The sequence below is a fragment of the Salvelinus fontinalis genome, chromosome 4, assembly GCF_029448725.1.
Source record: "Salvelinus fontinalis isolate EN_2023a chromosome 4, ASM2944872v1, whole genome shotgun sequence".
NCBI classification, from domain to species: Eukaryota; Metazoa; Chordata; class Actinopteri; order Salmoniformes; family Salmonidae; genus Salvelinus; species Salvelinus fontinalis.
In genome coordinates this window covers 79,589,502-79,607,437 of record NC_074668.1, presented here as the reverse complement: position 1 = coordinate 79,607,437, position 17,936 = coordinate 79,589,502, and the positions used below count along the sequence as shown (strand labels likewise).

The 17,936-nt window shown below is 43.3% G+C and overlaps 3 protein-coding genes across 3 annotated transcripts; 1 reads left to right on the top strand and 2 right to left on the bottom strand.

Moving 5' to 3' along the window:
- Nucleotides 1-349: 349 nt before the first annotated feature.
- LOC129854482 (leukotriene B4 receptor 1-like) lies at nucleotides 350-2,583 on the bottom strand. Its single transcript, XM_055921565.1, has one exon. It carries the CDS (start codon nucleotides 2,334-2,336, stop codon nucleotides 1,203-1,205), a length of 1,134 nt encoding a protein of 377 aa, XP_055777540.1. The 5' UTR covers nucleotides 2,337-2,583; the 3' UTR covers nucleotides 350-1,202.
- An 85-nt stretch (nucleotides 2,584-2,668) lies between these two features.
- LOC129854483 (leukotriene B4 receptor 1-like) lies at nucleotides 2,669-4,248 on the bottom strand. The gene has a single exon (XM_055921566.1). The coding sequence runs from the start codon at nucleotides 4,230-4,232 to the stop codon at nucleotides 3,141-3,143; it is 1,092 nt and encodes a 363-aa protein (XP_055777541.1). The 5' UTR covers nucleotides 4,233-4,248; the 3' UTR covers nucleotides 2,669-3,140.
- A 1,628-nt stretch (nucleotides 4,249-5,876) lies between these two features.
- On the top strand, nucleotides 5,877-17,837 carry LOC129854481 (E3 ubiquitin-protein ligase AMFR-like). The gene is made up of 14 exons (XM_055921563.1): nucleotides 5,877-6,200; nucleotides 6,789-7,176; nucleotides 7,285-7,377; nucleotides 7,661-7,825; nucleotides 8,976-9,128; nucleotides 9,842-9,882; nucleotides 11,404-11,536; nucleotides 13,215-13,348; nucleotides 13,598-13,708; nucleotides 14,088-14,290; nucleotides 14,480-14,586; nucleotides 14,815-14,949; nucleotides 15,171-15,358; nucleotides 15,889-17,837. The coding sequence occupies exons 2-14, from the start codon at nucleotides 6,889-6,891 to the stop codon at nucleotides 16,037-16,039; spliced, it is 1,902 nt and encodes a 633-aa protein (XP_055777538.1). The 5' UTR covers nucleotides 5,877-6,200; nucleotides 6,789-6,888; the 3' UTR covers nucleotides 16,040-17,837.
- The last annotated feature ends 99 nt before the right edge of the window (nucleotides 17,838-17,936 follow it).

Sequence of the window (17,936 nt, the reverse complement as noted above, 5' to 3'; positions counted from 1 at the left end):
GGAGGTGTGGTATATGGCGAATATACCACGGCTAAGGGCTGTTCTTAAGCACAACGCTTTGCGGAGTGCCTGGACACAGCCCTTAACCGTGGTATATTGGCCATATATCACAAACCCCCGAGGTGCCGTATTGTTATTATAAACTGGTTTCCAACGTAATTAGAGCAGTAAAAATAGATTTTTTGTCATACCCGTGTTATACGGTCGGATATACCATGGCTGTCAGCCAATCAGCAATCAGGGCTTGAACCACCCAGTTTATAATGGTCTTTGAAACACTTTCAACACATTTTTTTAAGTGATATTTAAAAAAAAAAAAGTATTATTTTATTTAATAAAAGCATAAAGGGCTCCCGGGTGGTGCAGCGGTCTAAGGCACTGCATCTCAGTGCAAGAGGTGTCACTACAGTCCCTGGTTCGAATCCAGGCTGTATCACATCTGACCGTGATTGGGAGTCCCAAAGGGCGGCGCACAATTGGCCCAGCGTCATGTAAATAAGAATTTGTTCTTAACTGACTTACCTAGTTAAATAAAGGTAAAATAAAACATATAAATACATTTGGCATGGGGTACATACACATGTTCATTGACTTCAACTATAACAATGAAATGATCAGTATGAAGACAGTTGGAAAGCTCAGTATGACAGGAAGAGGCTGATATCTGTGGTTGCCATTATCATGAAGGCTAAAGCTGTGGGTGAAATATATTCTATCCAGATCAGGAGGGTGTAAAATAAATGTAGGGAGGCAAGGCCTCAAGATAAGCAGCTGAATACATACAGTACACTCAGTCATTATACTCATATCATATAGCTTCAGACAAGCATATAGAGTGACACTATGTTCTTTTTTCTATGAAGCTCTTTTTTCTGTGGCACATGGAATATAAAAACATTTGAGCATGAAATTAGCATTATACCACAACTGAAAAATGTGTCTAACACATTGGGGCCTACATAGAAAAATGTGTATATGTTAAAAAGTATTTCAAATGTTAATTCAAATTCACTACATGTAAAATGATATACAGAACCTATTTTAATGTTTTTATATGCATTATGTTTGACATAAACATTACTAACAATTGCTTTTCTACATTTTAAGTTAATTAACATATAGAAACAATGTGACAAATCAAACTTTGTAATTTACACACAAAAATCTTTATCAAAAACATATGATAAACATCGTTTTCAATCTCAGGAAGAAACATTTTCACATATATTTAGAAGTACATCCATTTGTTCCTTAGGCTCTGTGACACACTGGGAGCTGTGGCTCTGTGACACACTGGGAGCTGTGGCTCTGTGACACACTGGGAGCTGTGGCTCTGTGACACACTGGGAGCTGTGGCTCTGTGTCTGAGAGATGCTTGGTCTCTTGGTCACAAAGGACAGTTCTTTAGTCCCCTCTCCAGGAGCCGTGCTTGAGATGTGCCGGAACAATTTCTGAATGCCTGTCTCCCTCAGGGAACTCCGGAACGTACGCGCCACAAACACATAGAGCAAAGGGTTGACCGAACTACTGATGAACACGAGCGCTCCAGCGATGAAAGTCATGGTGGTTCTGACGCTCTCTATACGTGCTGCGGCCTCGCGGTGGGACCCCTTGATGGTGAGGATGACGAGGGAGAGCACGTTGCCGACGTGGTGAGGGGTCCAGCATAATGCGAACACCACTACCATGCTTGCAATCAACCCCATGGACTTACGCTTGGACTTAAAGGTAATCTGTGCGATGCGGCTGTAGAGACAGCTGTAGCAGACGACAAGAATGCAAAAGGGGACAGCAAAGCCCACCAGCGTCTCCAGTAGAACACACACTGCCTCCTGGCCGTCTGAGGTGTAGTCCCTGTACAGGCAATGCTCCTCCCCAGGGTCCCCCTCCACCACCTGGGTTGGAAAGACCGGGGTGCTGAATAGGAACGCAGCAGCCCACAGAACAATAAGAACTTTATTCAAGGCCTTCTTCCTCTTCCAGCCGGCTGAGGCAAAGGGGTGTCGCACAGCGACAAAGCGCTCGACGCTCATGAGGGTGATGAGGAAGACGCTGCTGTACATGCAGGTGTTGATGACGTACACCATGGCCTTACAGAATGCCTCCCCGAACACCCAGGAGCGGGCCAGGGAGTAGATCCACAGGGGCAGGGTGATGAGCACCAGCAGGTCTGCAGCAGCCAGCTGGAGGATGAGCACCACGGTGTGGGAGCGCTGCTGGACGTGCCTCAGGATGGTCCAGATCACCAGCAGGTTCCCCGGGACCCCCACCAGGAACGACAGGCCCAGGATCACACAGGCCACCACTGTCCCGCCAGCAAACTCATCAGGAGCCATGGTGGACTCTGAAGCTGAAGACAGCTGATGATCGAACAGTTCTGGTTGATGCTGCCGATCGCCTTGCCTCACCTCGCCTTACGTGCCTTCTATCTGGTGTACATACTCAGACAGAAAAAAAGTGCTGCACCAGCAAGCTTTCACTTCCCTTTAACTTTGCCTAGAACAGGAAAGAGGTTGGTTTTTCACAGAGCCATCATTATGTGAGAGACATAGCACTGAGTCATCCAGTGGGTCCTTATTGTGGCACTGTCTGGAAAAATATATCTTCTGAGATATTTTAAGAGTTCAAGCAATTGTATTGACCACAAATTACTTTTATTGAAGTGATATGAACTTGAGATCAGATGATTTTATTTTTATTGTGATCAAATAGAGTAAGGCAGTGTGTTATTTTATGTAACATGAATTTCAATACAAAATAAAGGTTAAATCAAATAAATCAAATAATATTCAAGGAATTGTAACATGACCATGAATACATGTTATTTAAATTATACCACTTTATGAGCAAATGCAATAGCTTTATTGTGTTAAATAGTCACAATTGAATTACTTGTGTGAGCTTTTCTCACCGTATATCACAAGCGCCACAACAATATCTACATTTTGTACCATGATCATAAAAATACAACTTATAATCAAACTTCTAGATTCAAGACATATTTATTTCTCATCAATGCTGACATCTGAATCAATGATCAGGTTACAGTTTTCATTTGACATTTTAGTCATTTAGCAGGCGCTCTTATCCAGAACGACTTATCTAGAATGCTCTTATCCAGCGCGACCATCTCTGTAGTCCTACACGGTAGTTATGTCTGTGGTATTGTTGCAGTCTGGCCTTACTGAGGACATTATGTTTTCCGATCCTATTGTGTTGCCAGATCCTATTGTGTTTTCCGATCCTATTGTGTTGCCAGATCCCCTTAGCTTGGAGGAGGTGTGTGAGGAGAGTTCCTGGAACAGCCTGACCATGCGGGACTCCTGGAGACTGCCCTGGAAGTTCCTTGCAGCGAAGGAATAGAACACAGGGTTCACAGAGCTACTAATGAAGGCCAGCGCTCCAGAGATAAACACTATTGCAGTCTGGGCCACTGAAACAGGCACAGCATCATCTGGATCCTCTGTCAGGATGCTGACTAGATCTACAGTGTTGAGGACATGGTGAGGAAGCCAGCAGAGAACGAAGGCTACCACCACACTACTGATCAGAACTGTCGACTTCCGTTTGCTGCTGCCGAAATGCATTGTCCTCAGGTGTGTTGTTACTAGACAGGAACAGACAGCCAGGGTGGAGAAGGGGACCACGAAGCCCACCAAGGTCTCCAGGCATAAGAACACCACCTCGTGGGCCCCTGAGCTGTACTCCCTGAAAAGACACTGCTCAGTGCCATCGATCTCATCGATGGAGCGGGTAAAAATGGATGGGATCCCTAAAAGGAAAGCCAGAGCCCAGATAGCCACTAAAGCCTTGTCCATAATGGCCTTGGTCTTCCAACGCAACATCTTGAACGGGTACCGGATGACAAGGAAGCGCTCGACGCTCATGAGGGTGATGAGGAAGACGCTGCTGTACATGCAGGTGTTGATGACGTACACCATGGCCTTACAGGATGCATCCCCGAACACCCAGGAGCGGGCCAGGGAGTAGATCCACAGGGGCAGGGTGATGAGCACCAGCAGGTCTGCAGCAGCCAGCTGGAGGATGAGCACCACGGTGTGGGAGCGCTGCTGGACGTGCCTCAGGATGGTCCAGATCACCAGCAGGTTCCCCGGGACCCCCACCAGGAACGACAGGCCCAGGATCACACAGACTACTGATCGCCCTACGGTTGACATTTCTAAAGACAATGCATCATCATCGTCTGAGATGGAGGAGCCCGAGCTTTTCATTTTGCACTGCAGTCAACTGCTGTTTCCTAAGAAATAATGATTTTGTCTGGGGAGTACTTCCTTATATCACCCTTGGCCTCAAAAGCAGTAACGGTCACTTTACTTCTGTAATAAAACAAACAAGGGTTTCTGTCTGAGTGTGACAGGAAAGTAATGTGGTTAGCTAGATGTGACAAAGAAAAATAAACAGGTTGTTAAATATTTTATGTATTTTTTATTGTATTTAGTTTTTTACAGTAGATTATGTATGCCTTCCTCATTACAGTTTATACAATAATTATTTTTTGTGCGTGAATGCATTGTGTTGGGAGCATTTTACATTGACCCCCCCTTTTTTTTCTCTTGCATTGGCTCTACGCACACTCGGTAGACTCTACCCACACATACTACACTACACTCACACACACACACACACACACACACACACACACACACACACACACACACACACACACACACACACACACACACACACACACACACACACACAAAACACACACACACATGCATGTTGACACCACACACTCACACACACACACACTACATACGCTCACACACACAAAACACACACTACATACGCTCACACACACAAAACACACACATGCATATTGACACCACACACTCACACATAGACACACTTTCACACCTTTTCACTCTCTTCACATGCACTGTTGCTACTCTGTTTATTATTTATCCTGATGGCCTAGTCATTTTTACCCCTACCTACATGTACATATTACCTCAACAACCTTGTACCCTTACATATTGACTCGGTACTGGTATTCCTTGTATATACTGTAGCCTCGTTAATTTAAATTATTGTGTTTCTCTTTTTCTTTAGCAAATTTTTTTTCTTACTTTTTAACTCTGCATTGTTGCAAGTGAGCATTTCACGGTAAAGTCTACACCTGTTGTATGTGGCGCATGTGAAAAATTGCATTTTATTTGACATAGGGTTGACTCTTTTCATTGTTATTGTTGATGACTCTACTGCATTGTTGAGGAAGCTAGTGCATAAGCATTTGACTGCACCTTTTATACCTGCTGTAAACAGAGTTTGTCATGAATTAATTAAACAAATGTATTAGATTTTTTGGATCGGTAGGTTACGTTCTAAATGTAATCTATTACAAACTTGTCATCAGTAATGTAACTAGGAGAACATAAATTCAGTAACATAATCTGATTACTTTCACAGTTACCAGTTGCCTGTCCAAAACTGTAATCCTAGTTACATTACTTTTGGATTACTTTTTCCTTAAGAGTCATTAGAAAAAAGATAAAAAGGATCCATCAAACTCATTTGGTGTGTCGTCATACTAGTCTCTGACTTGAACAAAACTAAACTTGCACCTTTTTTTTTATGTTGAATTGAAAACAGAGATGTCAGAATTTATTTTTTGCAAACATCCTTTCTGATAAAAAAGTTATCCAAGAAGTAATCATCTAGTTTTTCAAAAGCATCTGTAATCTGATTGCAATATTTTTAGCTGGTAAAGTAAGTGATTACAGGTAATTGTTTTTCCTAATTAGACATGTAGTTGATTACGTGTAGTCAGTTACACCCCAACTCTGATTTTACTGGACAACATTGCACTTGATAGACTTTTATTTTGAAAGTTGTTGTGATGACACTCAGAATTTCATGTCCTGGGTCTCCAAGCATAGATTGTATATCTCCAGTCAGTGAGAAATAAACAAGATGTCGTCAACATATGCCGCGTTCCACACTAGACGGAACTAGGAAACTCGGAAATGTCCGACTTGCTAACTGGTTGAAGTTATACACGTGCTGCGGTCAACGACTTGGCAAAATGGACATTTCCGAGTTTCCTAGTTCCGACTTGTGTCTGAACGCAGCAATAACCACGGATCGGGGAATTTTAACGGAGTCTACTGTCAACCTCAACAAGAGGAAATTGGATGTTGGACATGAAGTTAGCTAGTTAATGTCAAATTGATTAATTTGTAAGTTGAGTGAAATGTCTTTGCTCAAATTTTAACCAGACTGGTTCGGTGTATTTCATAATCACTAGCTAGCTAGTTGCTAATGTACTCTGTCGAGTACGGAAACAACAGATAGACTCTGGGACAGGTAACGTTAGCTAGCTAGAGAGTTTGGACTTTTATCTAGACAGCCAGCAAGCTAAAGTGCTAATTTATAAGCAATATCAGGTCCTCTATAGGAGTTTATTGTTTTATTTGAACTATACAACATTGGGTAGCTAGCTAGCTGTCTAAACTTGTAGCTAACAGCTAGCTAGCTTCCATGCTAACATTAGTCTAGCACTCACTAGCTAGCTGGACCAAAATGGGCGTTGTTTTGACAGCGGTAGCTAGTTAGTTAGCTAGCTAATAACAATATGAACTTAACTAGCAAGTTTAGCTGCTCAGCTAACCCTCTACAACTGTCTCTGGTCAGTGAAACAACACTAGAAACTAGTACTAGACAGAGAGGGCTTGTTGCTCAGGCTTACTACCGTTACACTAGCTAGCTAGTTCCATGCATTACCATTACCTACAGTTGCCTTATTGATTTGTTTTCCTTCCCTGCAGGTTGTTGACAGAACTAAGGTGTGGTGGAAATCAGTGTCAAGCCTATTAGGCCTAACTTCACAAGTCTTGTGTGTGAGAGACCTCCAATATTAACATTCCAATGCCTCTGCTATTCCTGGAGAGGTTTCCCTGGCCCAGTCTGCAGACCTACACAGCGCTGAGTGTGGTTCTGCTGGCTGGAAGCATCTTCAGCGCCTACACTACTGTGACTGAACAGGGGTTTGGGGTTCCAGACATGGACGAGCCTCCACCACCTGCACCCTTAGAAGGGGATAATAGAGGCGGCCTAGGTCTAGAACATGTGACTAGCGATGATGTTGTGAGTGCAGATACAGAATTGGCGACCACTGTTATGTGGTACCTGGTCACTGACAGTCTCTTTGTATGGGTAAGTTTTATTCAAGATAGGCTCAGCTCAGCCAAGCAGCCAATATTGTTGTTACGTTACTTAGTTGTTACATGGTTGCTAAGTGGCCTGCTCTTCTCTACTCCTCAGGTGTTGGTGAATACAGCTTGCTGTTCTCTGATGTTAATTGCTAAGATGATCCAGTGCATGGTTTTTGGGCCCCTCCGAGTCAGTGAGAAGCAGGTGAGGCTTGGAGTTGTGGTGGTAACCTAATAACTGATATTTGGGATAATTTGATGTCACCTTATTGAAGGTTAGGCATCTAACTGTTTATGTAAACTATAGTACAAATGTCCTCCACAAATAGTCTGCAAAACAAGATCTTATCATTGAAATCCACACTGGTGGTTTGAGTCTATTAGTGTAGTCTGACCACTCCATCCATGTTCTAATGTCTTGACCTTTCCTCTCTCCACCCCTCTCTCTTCCCATCTCTCTACTCCACTCCCCTCCTCTCTCTCCTCAGCACCTTAAGGACAAGTTCTGGAACTTCATCTTCTATAAGTTCATCTTTATCTTCGGGGTACTGAACGTTCAGATGGTGGAGGAGGTGGTCATGTGGTGTCTGTGGTTCTCTGCCCTGGTCTTCCTCCACCTCATGGTCCAGCTGTGCAAGGACCGCTTTGAATACGTACGTCTCATCAACCTCTAACAGTACATTTTAGTAATTTAGCAGACGCTCTTATTCAGAGCGACTTACATTGGTGCATTCATCTTAAGATAGCTTAACACTTTACTGTTGGTGTCTTTATTAATGCATTCATAAACCTTTATAACAGCTATATAACAACATTTGTCAGAAGTAGTTTTAAACAATTATTAGTAACGGCATGATATAAAGGTTCAATTAAAAAAAAGATTGTTATAAAACTAGTTATATTGGGTAACAAGTGCTATTACACAGTGTGCATGACAACTTATTAGAGTACTGAATAAAAAACTGAAATAAGGAAATTACAAAATGTAGATTGGCCCACTCACTGTACTGTAGGGAGAGTGACCTTGTTGACTTGTTTACACTGTAAACATATATACCTATGTTAGATGCCAGTGATATGACGCTGTTGGGTATACATTCAGTCACAGTGAATGCCATAGACCGGGTCTCTTTCAGGTCCAGGCCAGACCTATTAATAAGCCTAGTTCTTGCTGTATGTATGTATGTAGGCCAGGGTTTTAGGTTTAGCTAATGTTTCAGTCACTTCATAGACTCAAACTACAGAGTGGGGGAGTACAAAAAAACTAAGATGAACATTTAGGTAGTGTGCTGTAGCTATAGGAAAACAACATCACACCATATTGTGAAGAATTACATCTCTCTGTCTGCAATCAATGGGTGTTAGGTTTGATCCTTATATCAACTGACATTGTAGCTGTTGGAATGCTGTACTTTGTTTCTGTTGTCTGCAGTAAAAGTTGGATGAAAGGCTGCTTAACAAGCCTGTATGTGTGTCACTGTACCTGTGTCAATATTGTTGTGTGTCACTAGACATGTTATTTGAGCATGTGTTAGTAGTACAGTATGGGGCTGCAGTGACACTGCCCAGATAAAGCTTACCTCTTGACCAAAAACATGCTCAACGGGAAAGTCTATTGAAAGAGTAGCCATGAAGTCTGCAACCACCCCTAAATTGTTATTCTGTGTGTCGGTCGCTCTTTGTATGAAAGTACAAGTTATATGTAGGTGTGCATGTCCGTCTACATCTGTGTGTGTGTTTAGTAATCTCTCTTTCTGAATGAATGTATACAGTAGGTTAATGTGTACCTGTTCCCCCTTGCAGCTGTCCTTCTCCCCCACTACTTCTATGAACAGCCATGTGTGTGTCCTTACCCTACTGGTTTCCCTGCTGCTGGGCTGCTGTGGTCTTGCTGTGGTCTGTGGTCTGCTGGGCGCTGCACATGGAATGCACACTCTCTCCTTCATGGCTGCCGAGGTGAGGACCTGACCCTAAAGAGCTCACCAGCTTGTAGTCCTAATAAACGGAAATTAGTTACCTCTGGTTCATTCAGAAATTCCTATGGGGAAAGAATAGGGTTTTGGAATAGACACCAAAAATAAGGTCTGAGGTTAACACAGACTTAGGATATGTTATACATTTTGTTCTATGAGAGAATATCAGTCAGTTAACATGACCTTTATGAATTATGAAGCCTTTATGTGCTTTTTCTGATTTCATAAATGTTTCAAAATTCACAAAAAGTGGCGTTAGCTGATGAAGATTCTTATAGAACAAAACGTTCCAGATCTCCTAAGCCTTTGTTTACCAAAGACCTTATTTTAGGCGTTTATCTAAAAACCCTATGAAAACTTTGTTAATTTCCCCATAGACTTTGTCCAACAAACCATGGTGGAGTTGGTGTCTACAAAAAGACCGCCTTACTATTGCTCTCTATTGGGCGGAGAGTATTTCTATAGGCACACCCATTGGTGTAGACTAGAGCAGGGCTGGCTGAACCTCCTGGGCAGTTGGGACTACCATCCTGCAGGAGTTTGTTCCAGCTGTTGTTTTATTGTAAGTTACAGTAACAAGGAGGTTTACTCAGTCAAATTAGTATTACGTCATTGTCATCAGTTACATTTGTTTCCCACAAAAAAAAGGATGTATAAAATACTTATGTATAATTCATGTCTTTCTCTGTCTTTCAGTGTCTGTTGGTCACTGTGCGGACTGGACATGTCATCATGAGGTAAGACCCTTCCTTGCAGAATGCAGACCCTCTTGCACTGCAACACAGATGACATAGTGGATCTAGAATGAACCAGTTCTAATATTAGCATACTATTAGATGTGTTACCAGGAGCACCTGTTGAAATACTGCTTCGTGCTACAGAGGGTGATCATGATGACTTGCAGGCAGCTGTATTTATTGGAGTGGTTCATTAATTAGTTATGCTAAAACATTATACAAAAACCCTGTAAACAGTAGCCAAGTGTATGAGTTGTTGCTTTGCTTTGTGTTGTCTGGACACCCATAGCATTAAGCGCCTATCAGAGTCCAAAACGTGTACGCACAGTGTTCTAGAATGTTGGACCTTTGGCTTTTGTACTTTAGAATTCTCAACGCTGCTCAATGCGAGCTGTGACAAAAAGGTTTGCTGTGTCTGTCAGCGTAGTGGCCAGAGCATGGAGGCGCTAACAGGAGACACGCCAGTACATCAGGAGACGTGGAGGAGGCCGTAGGAGGACAACAACCCAGCAGCAGGACCGCTACCTCCGCCTTTGTGCAAGGAGGTGCACTGCCAGAGCCCTGCAAAATGACCTCCAGCAGGCCACAAATGTGCATGTGTCTGCTCAAAAGGTCAGAAACAGACTCCATGAGGGTGGTATGAGGGCCCGACGTCCACAGGTGGGGGTTGTGCTTACAGCAAAACACCGTGCAGGACGTGCTCTGGACACTACGCTGACAGACACAGCAAACCTTTTTGCCACAGCTCGCATTGATGTGCCATCCTGGATGAACTGCACTACCTGAGCCACTTGTGTGGGTTGTAGACTCCGTCTCATGCTACCACTAGAGTGAGAGCACCGCCAGCATTCAAAAGTGACCAAAACATCAGCCAGGAAGCATAGGAACTGAGAAGTGGTCTGTGGTCACCACCTGCAGAATCACTCCTTTTTTGGGGGTGTCTTGCTAATTGCCTATAATTTCCACCTTTTGTCTATTCCATTTGCACAACAGCATGTGAAATTTATTGTCAATCAGTGTTGCTTCCTAAGTGGACAGTTTGATTTCACAGAAGTGTGATTGACTTGGAGTTACATTGTGTTGTTTAAGTGTTCCCTCTATTTTTTTGAGCAGTGTATAATTGTTTGTGTTATTAGTTTAAGCAGACTGTGTTCGTCTATTGTTGTGACCTAGATGAAGATCAGATCAAATTCTATGACCAATTTATGCGGAAATCCAGGTATTTCCTAAGTGTTCACATACTTTTTTTTGCCACCTGTAGGTTTCTTCCTAGGTTCCTGCCTTTCTATTGAGTTTTTCCTAGCCACTGTGCTTTTATATCTGAACTGCTTGCTCTTTGGGGTTTTAAGCTGGGTTTCTGTATAAGCACTTCGTGACAGCTACTTATGTAAAAAGGGCTTTATAAATACATTTGATTGATTTGTGGTGTGTACAATTCAAAAGCACAAGTGCTAAAATGTTCAAATAAAAAGGCATTATTGTGACCAGGGCAGGGTTCTGACTAAGTCTGTTTCTCTGCAGGTACACCATTCACCTGTGGGATCTGAACCACCCAGGCACCTGGGAGAGTAAGGGCTCCTACGTCTACTACACTGACTTCATCATGGAGCTGTCTATGCTATCCCTGGACCTTATGCACCACATCCACATGCTGGTGAGTGACAGAGCCGGGTCACTATGGGCTGGTATTAGTAAAGGAACTAACCGACTGGGTAATAGCACCACCGAGAGGCCCACAAGATGGCTGACTGAACTAGCCTGAATTTAAAATAAGGGCTCTATCTCAATTTGTCTTTCTTCGATTCCTTGCATTCTATCTCCTCGCCTCCTCAACTGAATTGGAGAAGAAGGTATGGTGTCTCCTCTCAGATGATGAGAGTAACCGAGGAAAGATGAATTGAGAGAGAACCACAGTATTCAGTTAGATGAGAGTTGAGTTTGAGCTTAGAGCTGTGTTTTAACATTTGACTCCCGTCTCCCCTCAGCTCTTTAGTAATATCTTAGAGCTGTGTTTAATGTTTGACTCCCCTGTCTCCCCTCAGCTCTTTAGTAATATCTTAGAGCTGTGTTTAACGTTTGACTCCCGTCTCCCCTCAGCTCTTTAGTAATATCTTAGAGCTGTTTTAATATTTGACTCCCCTGTCTCCCCTCAGCTCTTTAGTAATATCTTAGAGCTGTGTTTTAACATTTGACTCCCCTGTCTCCCCTCAGTTCTTTAGTAATATCTTAGAGCTGTGTTTTAACATTTGACTCCCGTCTCCCCTCAGCTCTTTAGTAATATCTTAGAGCTGTTTTAATATTTGACTCCCCTGTCTCCCCTCAGCTCTTTAGTAATATCTTAGAGCTGTGTTTTAACATTTGACTCCGGTCTCCCCTCAGCTCTTTAGTAATATCTAAGAGCTGTGTTTGTTTGACTCCCCTGTCTCCCCTCAGCTCTTTAGTAATATCTTAGAGCTGTTTTAATGTTTGACTGCCCTGTCTCCCCTCAGTTCTTTACTAATATCTTAGAGCTGTGTTTAACATTTGACTCCCCTGTCTCCCCTCAGCTCTTTGGTAATATCTTAGAGCTGTGTTTAACATTTGACTCCAGTCTCCCCTCAGCTCTTTAGTAATATCCTAGAGCTGTGTTTAATGTTTGACTGCCCTGTCTCCCCTCAGCTCTTTAGTAATATCTTAGAGCTGTGTTTAATGTTTGACTTCCCTGTCTCCCCTCAGCTCTTTAGTAATATCTAAGAGCTGTTTTTAATGTTTGACTCCCCTGTCTCCCCTCAGTTCTTTGGTAATATTTTAGAGCTGTGTTTAATGTTTGACTCCCGTCTCCCCTCAGTTCTTTGGTAATATCTTAGAGCTGTGTTTTAATGTTTGACTCCGGTCTCCCCTCAGCTCTTTAGTAATATCTTAGAGCTGTGTTTTAATGTTTGACTCCGGTCTCCCATCAGCTCTTTAGTAATATCTTAGAGCTGTGTTTAACATTTGACTCCAGTCTCCCCTCAGCTCTTTAGTAATATCTTAGAGCTGTGTTTAATGTTTGACTCCCCTGTCTCCCCTCAGTTCTTTGGTAATATCTTAGAGCTGTGTTTAATGTTTGACTCCCGTCTCCCCTCAGTTCTTTGGTAATATCTTAGAGCTGTGTTTAACATTTGACTCCAGTCTCCCCTCAGTTCTTTAGTAATATCTAAGAGCTGTGTTTAACATTTGACTCCCCTGTCTCCCCTCAGTTCTTTAGTAATATCTTAGAGCTGTGTTTAATGTTTGACTGCCCTGTCTCCCCTCAGTTCTTTAGTAATATCTTAGAGCTGTGTTTAATGTTTGACTCCCCTGTCTCCCCTCAGCTCTTTGGTAATATCTGGCTGTCCATGGCCAGTCTGGTGATCTTCATGCAGCTGAGGTATCTGTTCCATGAGGTGCAGCGCCGCATCCGACGCCACAAGAACTACCTCCGTGTCATCAACAACATGGAGGCCAGGTCTGTCTACTGACCAGCCTACTGATGGCTCTCACTGTCTTGTATTTAATACATCCCTACTGTTACTTATTAGGCAATGGGTGGTGTTCTTTCACTCTTAGCTGAGACTCAGTTTATGAAGCTGTAGCAGTGTGTGTGAATCTAGTCTCTCTGCTTTCTTATGACGGGCTATCTAGCTGTTAGCTATTTAGCTATTCATGAGACTAGTGCAGTTGTTGATCTAGATTTGTTATGCTCTGTACCTCTCAGGTTTGCAGTGGCCACAGACGAGGAACTGGTAGCCAACAATGATGACTGTGCCATCTGCTGGGACACCATGCAGACAGCACGTAAACTGCCCTGCGGACACCTCTTCCACAAGTAAGAGACTGACCCAGCCACCTTGGTGTTAACTCGAAATGACACAACGACAAGGTTCCAGTTTAACAAAGTTTACTCTACTATATGAACACACACAAGGTAGCCATTACACTCCAGGCTAGGTCCAACAACCCCCAGACTTCCTGCGCATGCGTACTCTTGACTGAGTGATAGCCCCGTAATAACAGAAATATAGGGATACTTTAAACATGAACTTAACACTTGGCACCTCTAAAATCCCAGGAGTCATTATTTCCTCACGCTTGATTGAATGTGGCATTATGTAGGTGATGTTTTGATTGACACTAAGAGTGTTGTGTCTGTACCTGTGTTTGCTGCGTGTCTGTGTACATTAACGTTCCTGTTTGCTATTCCTCAGTTCCTGCCTGCGGTCGTGGCTGGAGCAGGACACGTCGTGTCCAACATGCAGGATGTCCCTGAACATCAGTGGTGATGGAGGCCCGGCCAGAGGCCAGCAGCAGGGGGCTGGCCTCCCACTGGAGAACAACCTGGGCCCTGGGGGCCCCGCTGCAGATGCCAGACCACACCTCAACCAACACAATCACTTCTTCCACTTTGATGGTAAGGCCATACAGACTTGTTTTACAACACAGGTGATCTCACTGAATGGACTATTCTATTGAGTATAGTTGATGATGAGTTCTGGCATATAACATGTTGATAGTCACATAGACAGACATCACACTGTTAGAGACATTTCTTATAGTGCACATTTCAGGTAGTGATTAATGTGGTGATGTCTCCTCCCAGGCTCCCGCATCGCCAGCTGGCTGCCTAGTTTCTCAGTAGAGGTGATGCACACCACTAACATCCTGGCTATCGCTCAGCAGGCCAACAACTCTCAGCTCAACACCATGGTGAGTCACAGCCTTACTCTAATCCCCTCCCGGGACATCAGCATGTTTTTTAGTCCTGGACTAGGTTTAATCCTTCCAAGAGGTCTCGCAAGCATCATCTGAGCTTTGAAGATTGTTTTTACACTTGCCCTTCATCAACAGCTTTGTTTTCAATGTATTCATTGCAGCAATATGACTTGACTAGAATGGAGTTGGCTGCTGGGTAACATAGTGTTCTACTCCCCACAGGCCCATCAGATCCAGGAGATGTTTCCTCAGGTGCCCTACCACTTGGTGCTGCAGGACCTGCAGTTGACCCGCTCTGTGGAGGTCACCACCGACAACATCCTGGAGGGACGCATCGTGGTGCCCTTCCCTGCTCTGGTAGGTCCTCCAGTTCAGTGCATTGGGTATTTTGACCATGGTGGTCCACATATAGACCCCAGAAGGCCTACACTTTCCCCTTGTGTGTGATTGTACCTCTTTCTGAGGATTAGGTAGAAAAAGAGAGGGAATGAGTTCAGGATCTAGTCAAATGTGTTTAAAGGTGTATACTGTGGTGTTAACTGGTGTTGATTAAAGATGTCTTGCCTCTCCCCCTCCAGGCGGCTGAGCGTTCCCCCGTACAGGTGAACCCAGGCCCAGAGGGGGCAGGAGCCAGTGGGGGGGTGGAGACTGCTCCCAGCGAGCTGAACAACCTGGAGGTCAGAGGGAGCCGCTTCTCCAAGTCTGCAGAGGAGAGACAGAAGATGCTGCTGCAGAGGAAGGATGAGCTGCTGCAACAGGCACGCAGGTACTGTACTGTCACCACCGGCAGTACTAGACCAGTCTGTCAAACGAAACGGGTGTATTTAGTGAGGGGAAACCTTACCAGCTTTGCAGATAGAAATATAGCCTACCCTGTTCAACTTGGCAGACAATCATATCTTATTACGCAATCAATTTCTGTCTGAATGTTTTGCAACCTGACCCGACATCCTGAACAGGCCTCAGCTGACAATCTTTTCAAAATAAGAGTCTTCTTAGATAAGAGCAAACACCTGTTGCTGTCTTGGTGGTGGTTTCTTGTCTGTTAGGTCAGGGTTCAGTCACTGGCTCTTTTACTGAGTATCTACAGTAGCAGAATAGATATATTGTAACTAAATGACTGAGATCACTGTCATGTTTATAAGGACACACCATAGCAAAAGTTTAGCAAATTGAAAGTTTCTTATTGGACTGGTTCAGACAGTTTCTCCCTGCCACTCTCTGTTTCTGAGCATTTCCTTCTGTTTCGTGTCTGCTGAACACAGCCCACATTGACCTCAATTCATTTCCCCACAGGAGATACTTGAGAAAGAGCCCAGAGGACGAGGAGGACCTGCCCACTCTGGAGGAAGACGCCCCTGTCTCAGACATGACCATGCTGAGACGCAGGACCATGGCAGCAGCTGCAGAGAGACGCATGCAGAGCCAACCAGACCCTGCTCCCTGAGACTATACTGGACTGTAAACTCCCACCTGGACAGTCTCACCTCGAACCCACACCTAATGCCCTTGGAGTGTCCACAATCTCCTCACGTCCCACCTAAGAGGCACCTCCACCAAAAGAGCTCTCTACGTTATATGATCAATGGAATTACCTAAATAAAAGCATTACATTACAAAGTGTTATAAGAAGCATGGGCTTTGGCTGCACATGGCACAGAGGGGCTCTGCTGTTTTAGGCTGCTCTAGTGAGATATGAGAACTGGTCCTTGGGAATGGTACCAGCCTCCCCTGAACTTTCACCAGGCACCAGAGGCTTAATTGGACATGGATCACCAGCGTTTTAAAGGAGTGGTGGGTGTCTCTGTTGAGTTTCTGAAGTGCACCGTTAAACGCCACCTCGCACACCTGTCATCACATAGCTCTAGCCCCCAGCTTCACTAGACTTACCTGTCATTCTCTTTACTGGCCATGATGGAGAAGGAAAGAGCATGGTGTCACAGTCCGAGGATGCTGCTGAGGTTATTTAGGGTTTGTTAAGGTGCTGTTGCTACATACAGCTCATAGTGTAATGGAGTGGGACATAGTTTGTATTGGTTTTATTCAACAACAAAAATATTTGTGTTGTAATGGGCTGAGATTGATATTGATATAATTTGTTGGGTTGATAAACTGATGTTATTTTATAAAAATGGAGTGAAAACTGTGAATTAAGAGTAGGTTTAATAGATTATAACATTGTGAAGCTTTTTATCTTTTAAGAGAATGTCACTTTAGTATTACAGCCTCTTTGAAATATGAATGTACTTTATCCACATAATGCTGCAGAGAGAGAGTACAAGAGTTTAAATTCTGGCCGTTGTGGAGACCTGGTTGTTAATGTGTTAAATGTCAGATATCCACCCAAGAAAGAACACTATCTAAATAGGAAGACGGAATAGTTTTGTATCCAGACAGACAGTAAAACTCACCAGTACAGAGTTATAGAATAGTGGATCCCTGACCTCTAGGTCAACCAGTGGTTTCTATCTGCAGTCTGTATACCTCTAAAACTTCCCAAAGTATACCTACACTGTATTAAACATCCATTGATAGAGGTACAGAAGACTGTATGGGCTCAGAGGAGTTAGGTTCATCAGTATTCAAACCCATCTGATTCACTCACACACTCCATTCCTACACTCCATGTACTGGTAGGTTCATTCTTGCAGACGATATGTAGACCTATGTGTTGGATTCTTGCAGACGATATGTAGGCCTATGTGTTGGATGTCTTTAACTCTAAAGGCTTTTTAAAGTTGAGTGGGTGTTGTGCGTGAATCACAATGGAATGCTTTATTTTACTTTTACCCCAAAGAACATTGATCCCATGAACTTCCACATGATGCAGATGTCTTTCTGTGAGATGTGCATATTTCTGTGTGTTTGGTTGATGCAAAAGATTTCTCTCTTTCAGCTTGTTTCATCTGTGAGATTGTAAGAAGTTTCTAACTGTTTCAGAGATGCACCTCTTGTCAAAAACAAAATACACTAGTCAGTTTTTAATTGATTCAAGCTATTGATCAACTCATATTTTCATATCCATGTCATATTTTTATATTCATAAGGGGTTATTTTTGTAGCCATTGTATATTTGATCTAATCAAAACATGAATTATTCTTTTGGACTGAGCTTTCCTCATATTTTGTGCCTAAATCACGAATAGTTATATGGTTTGATTGTGTAAATAATGTAGTTTTTGTAAGAACTGCTCAAGTAACATGAACAAATGATCAATAATAAACAGAGCTTTTCTACAGCCAAACTAGCTTTTCTTTGCCTCCTGTTGATAGGCCAAGTACCCCTAGGGGTCCTTATACCCCAGGTTGGGAACCACTGCTATAGACATTGAGTAATCTCTTTC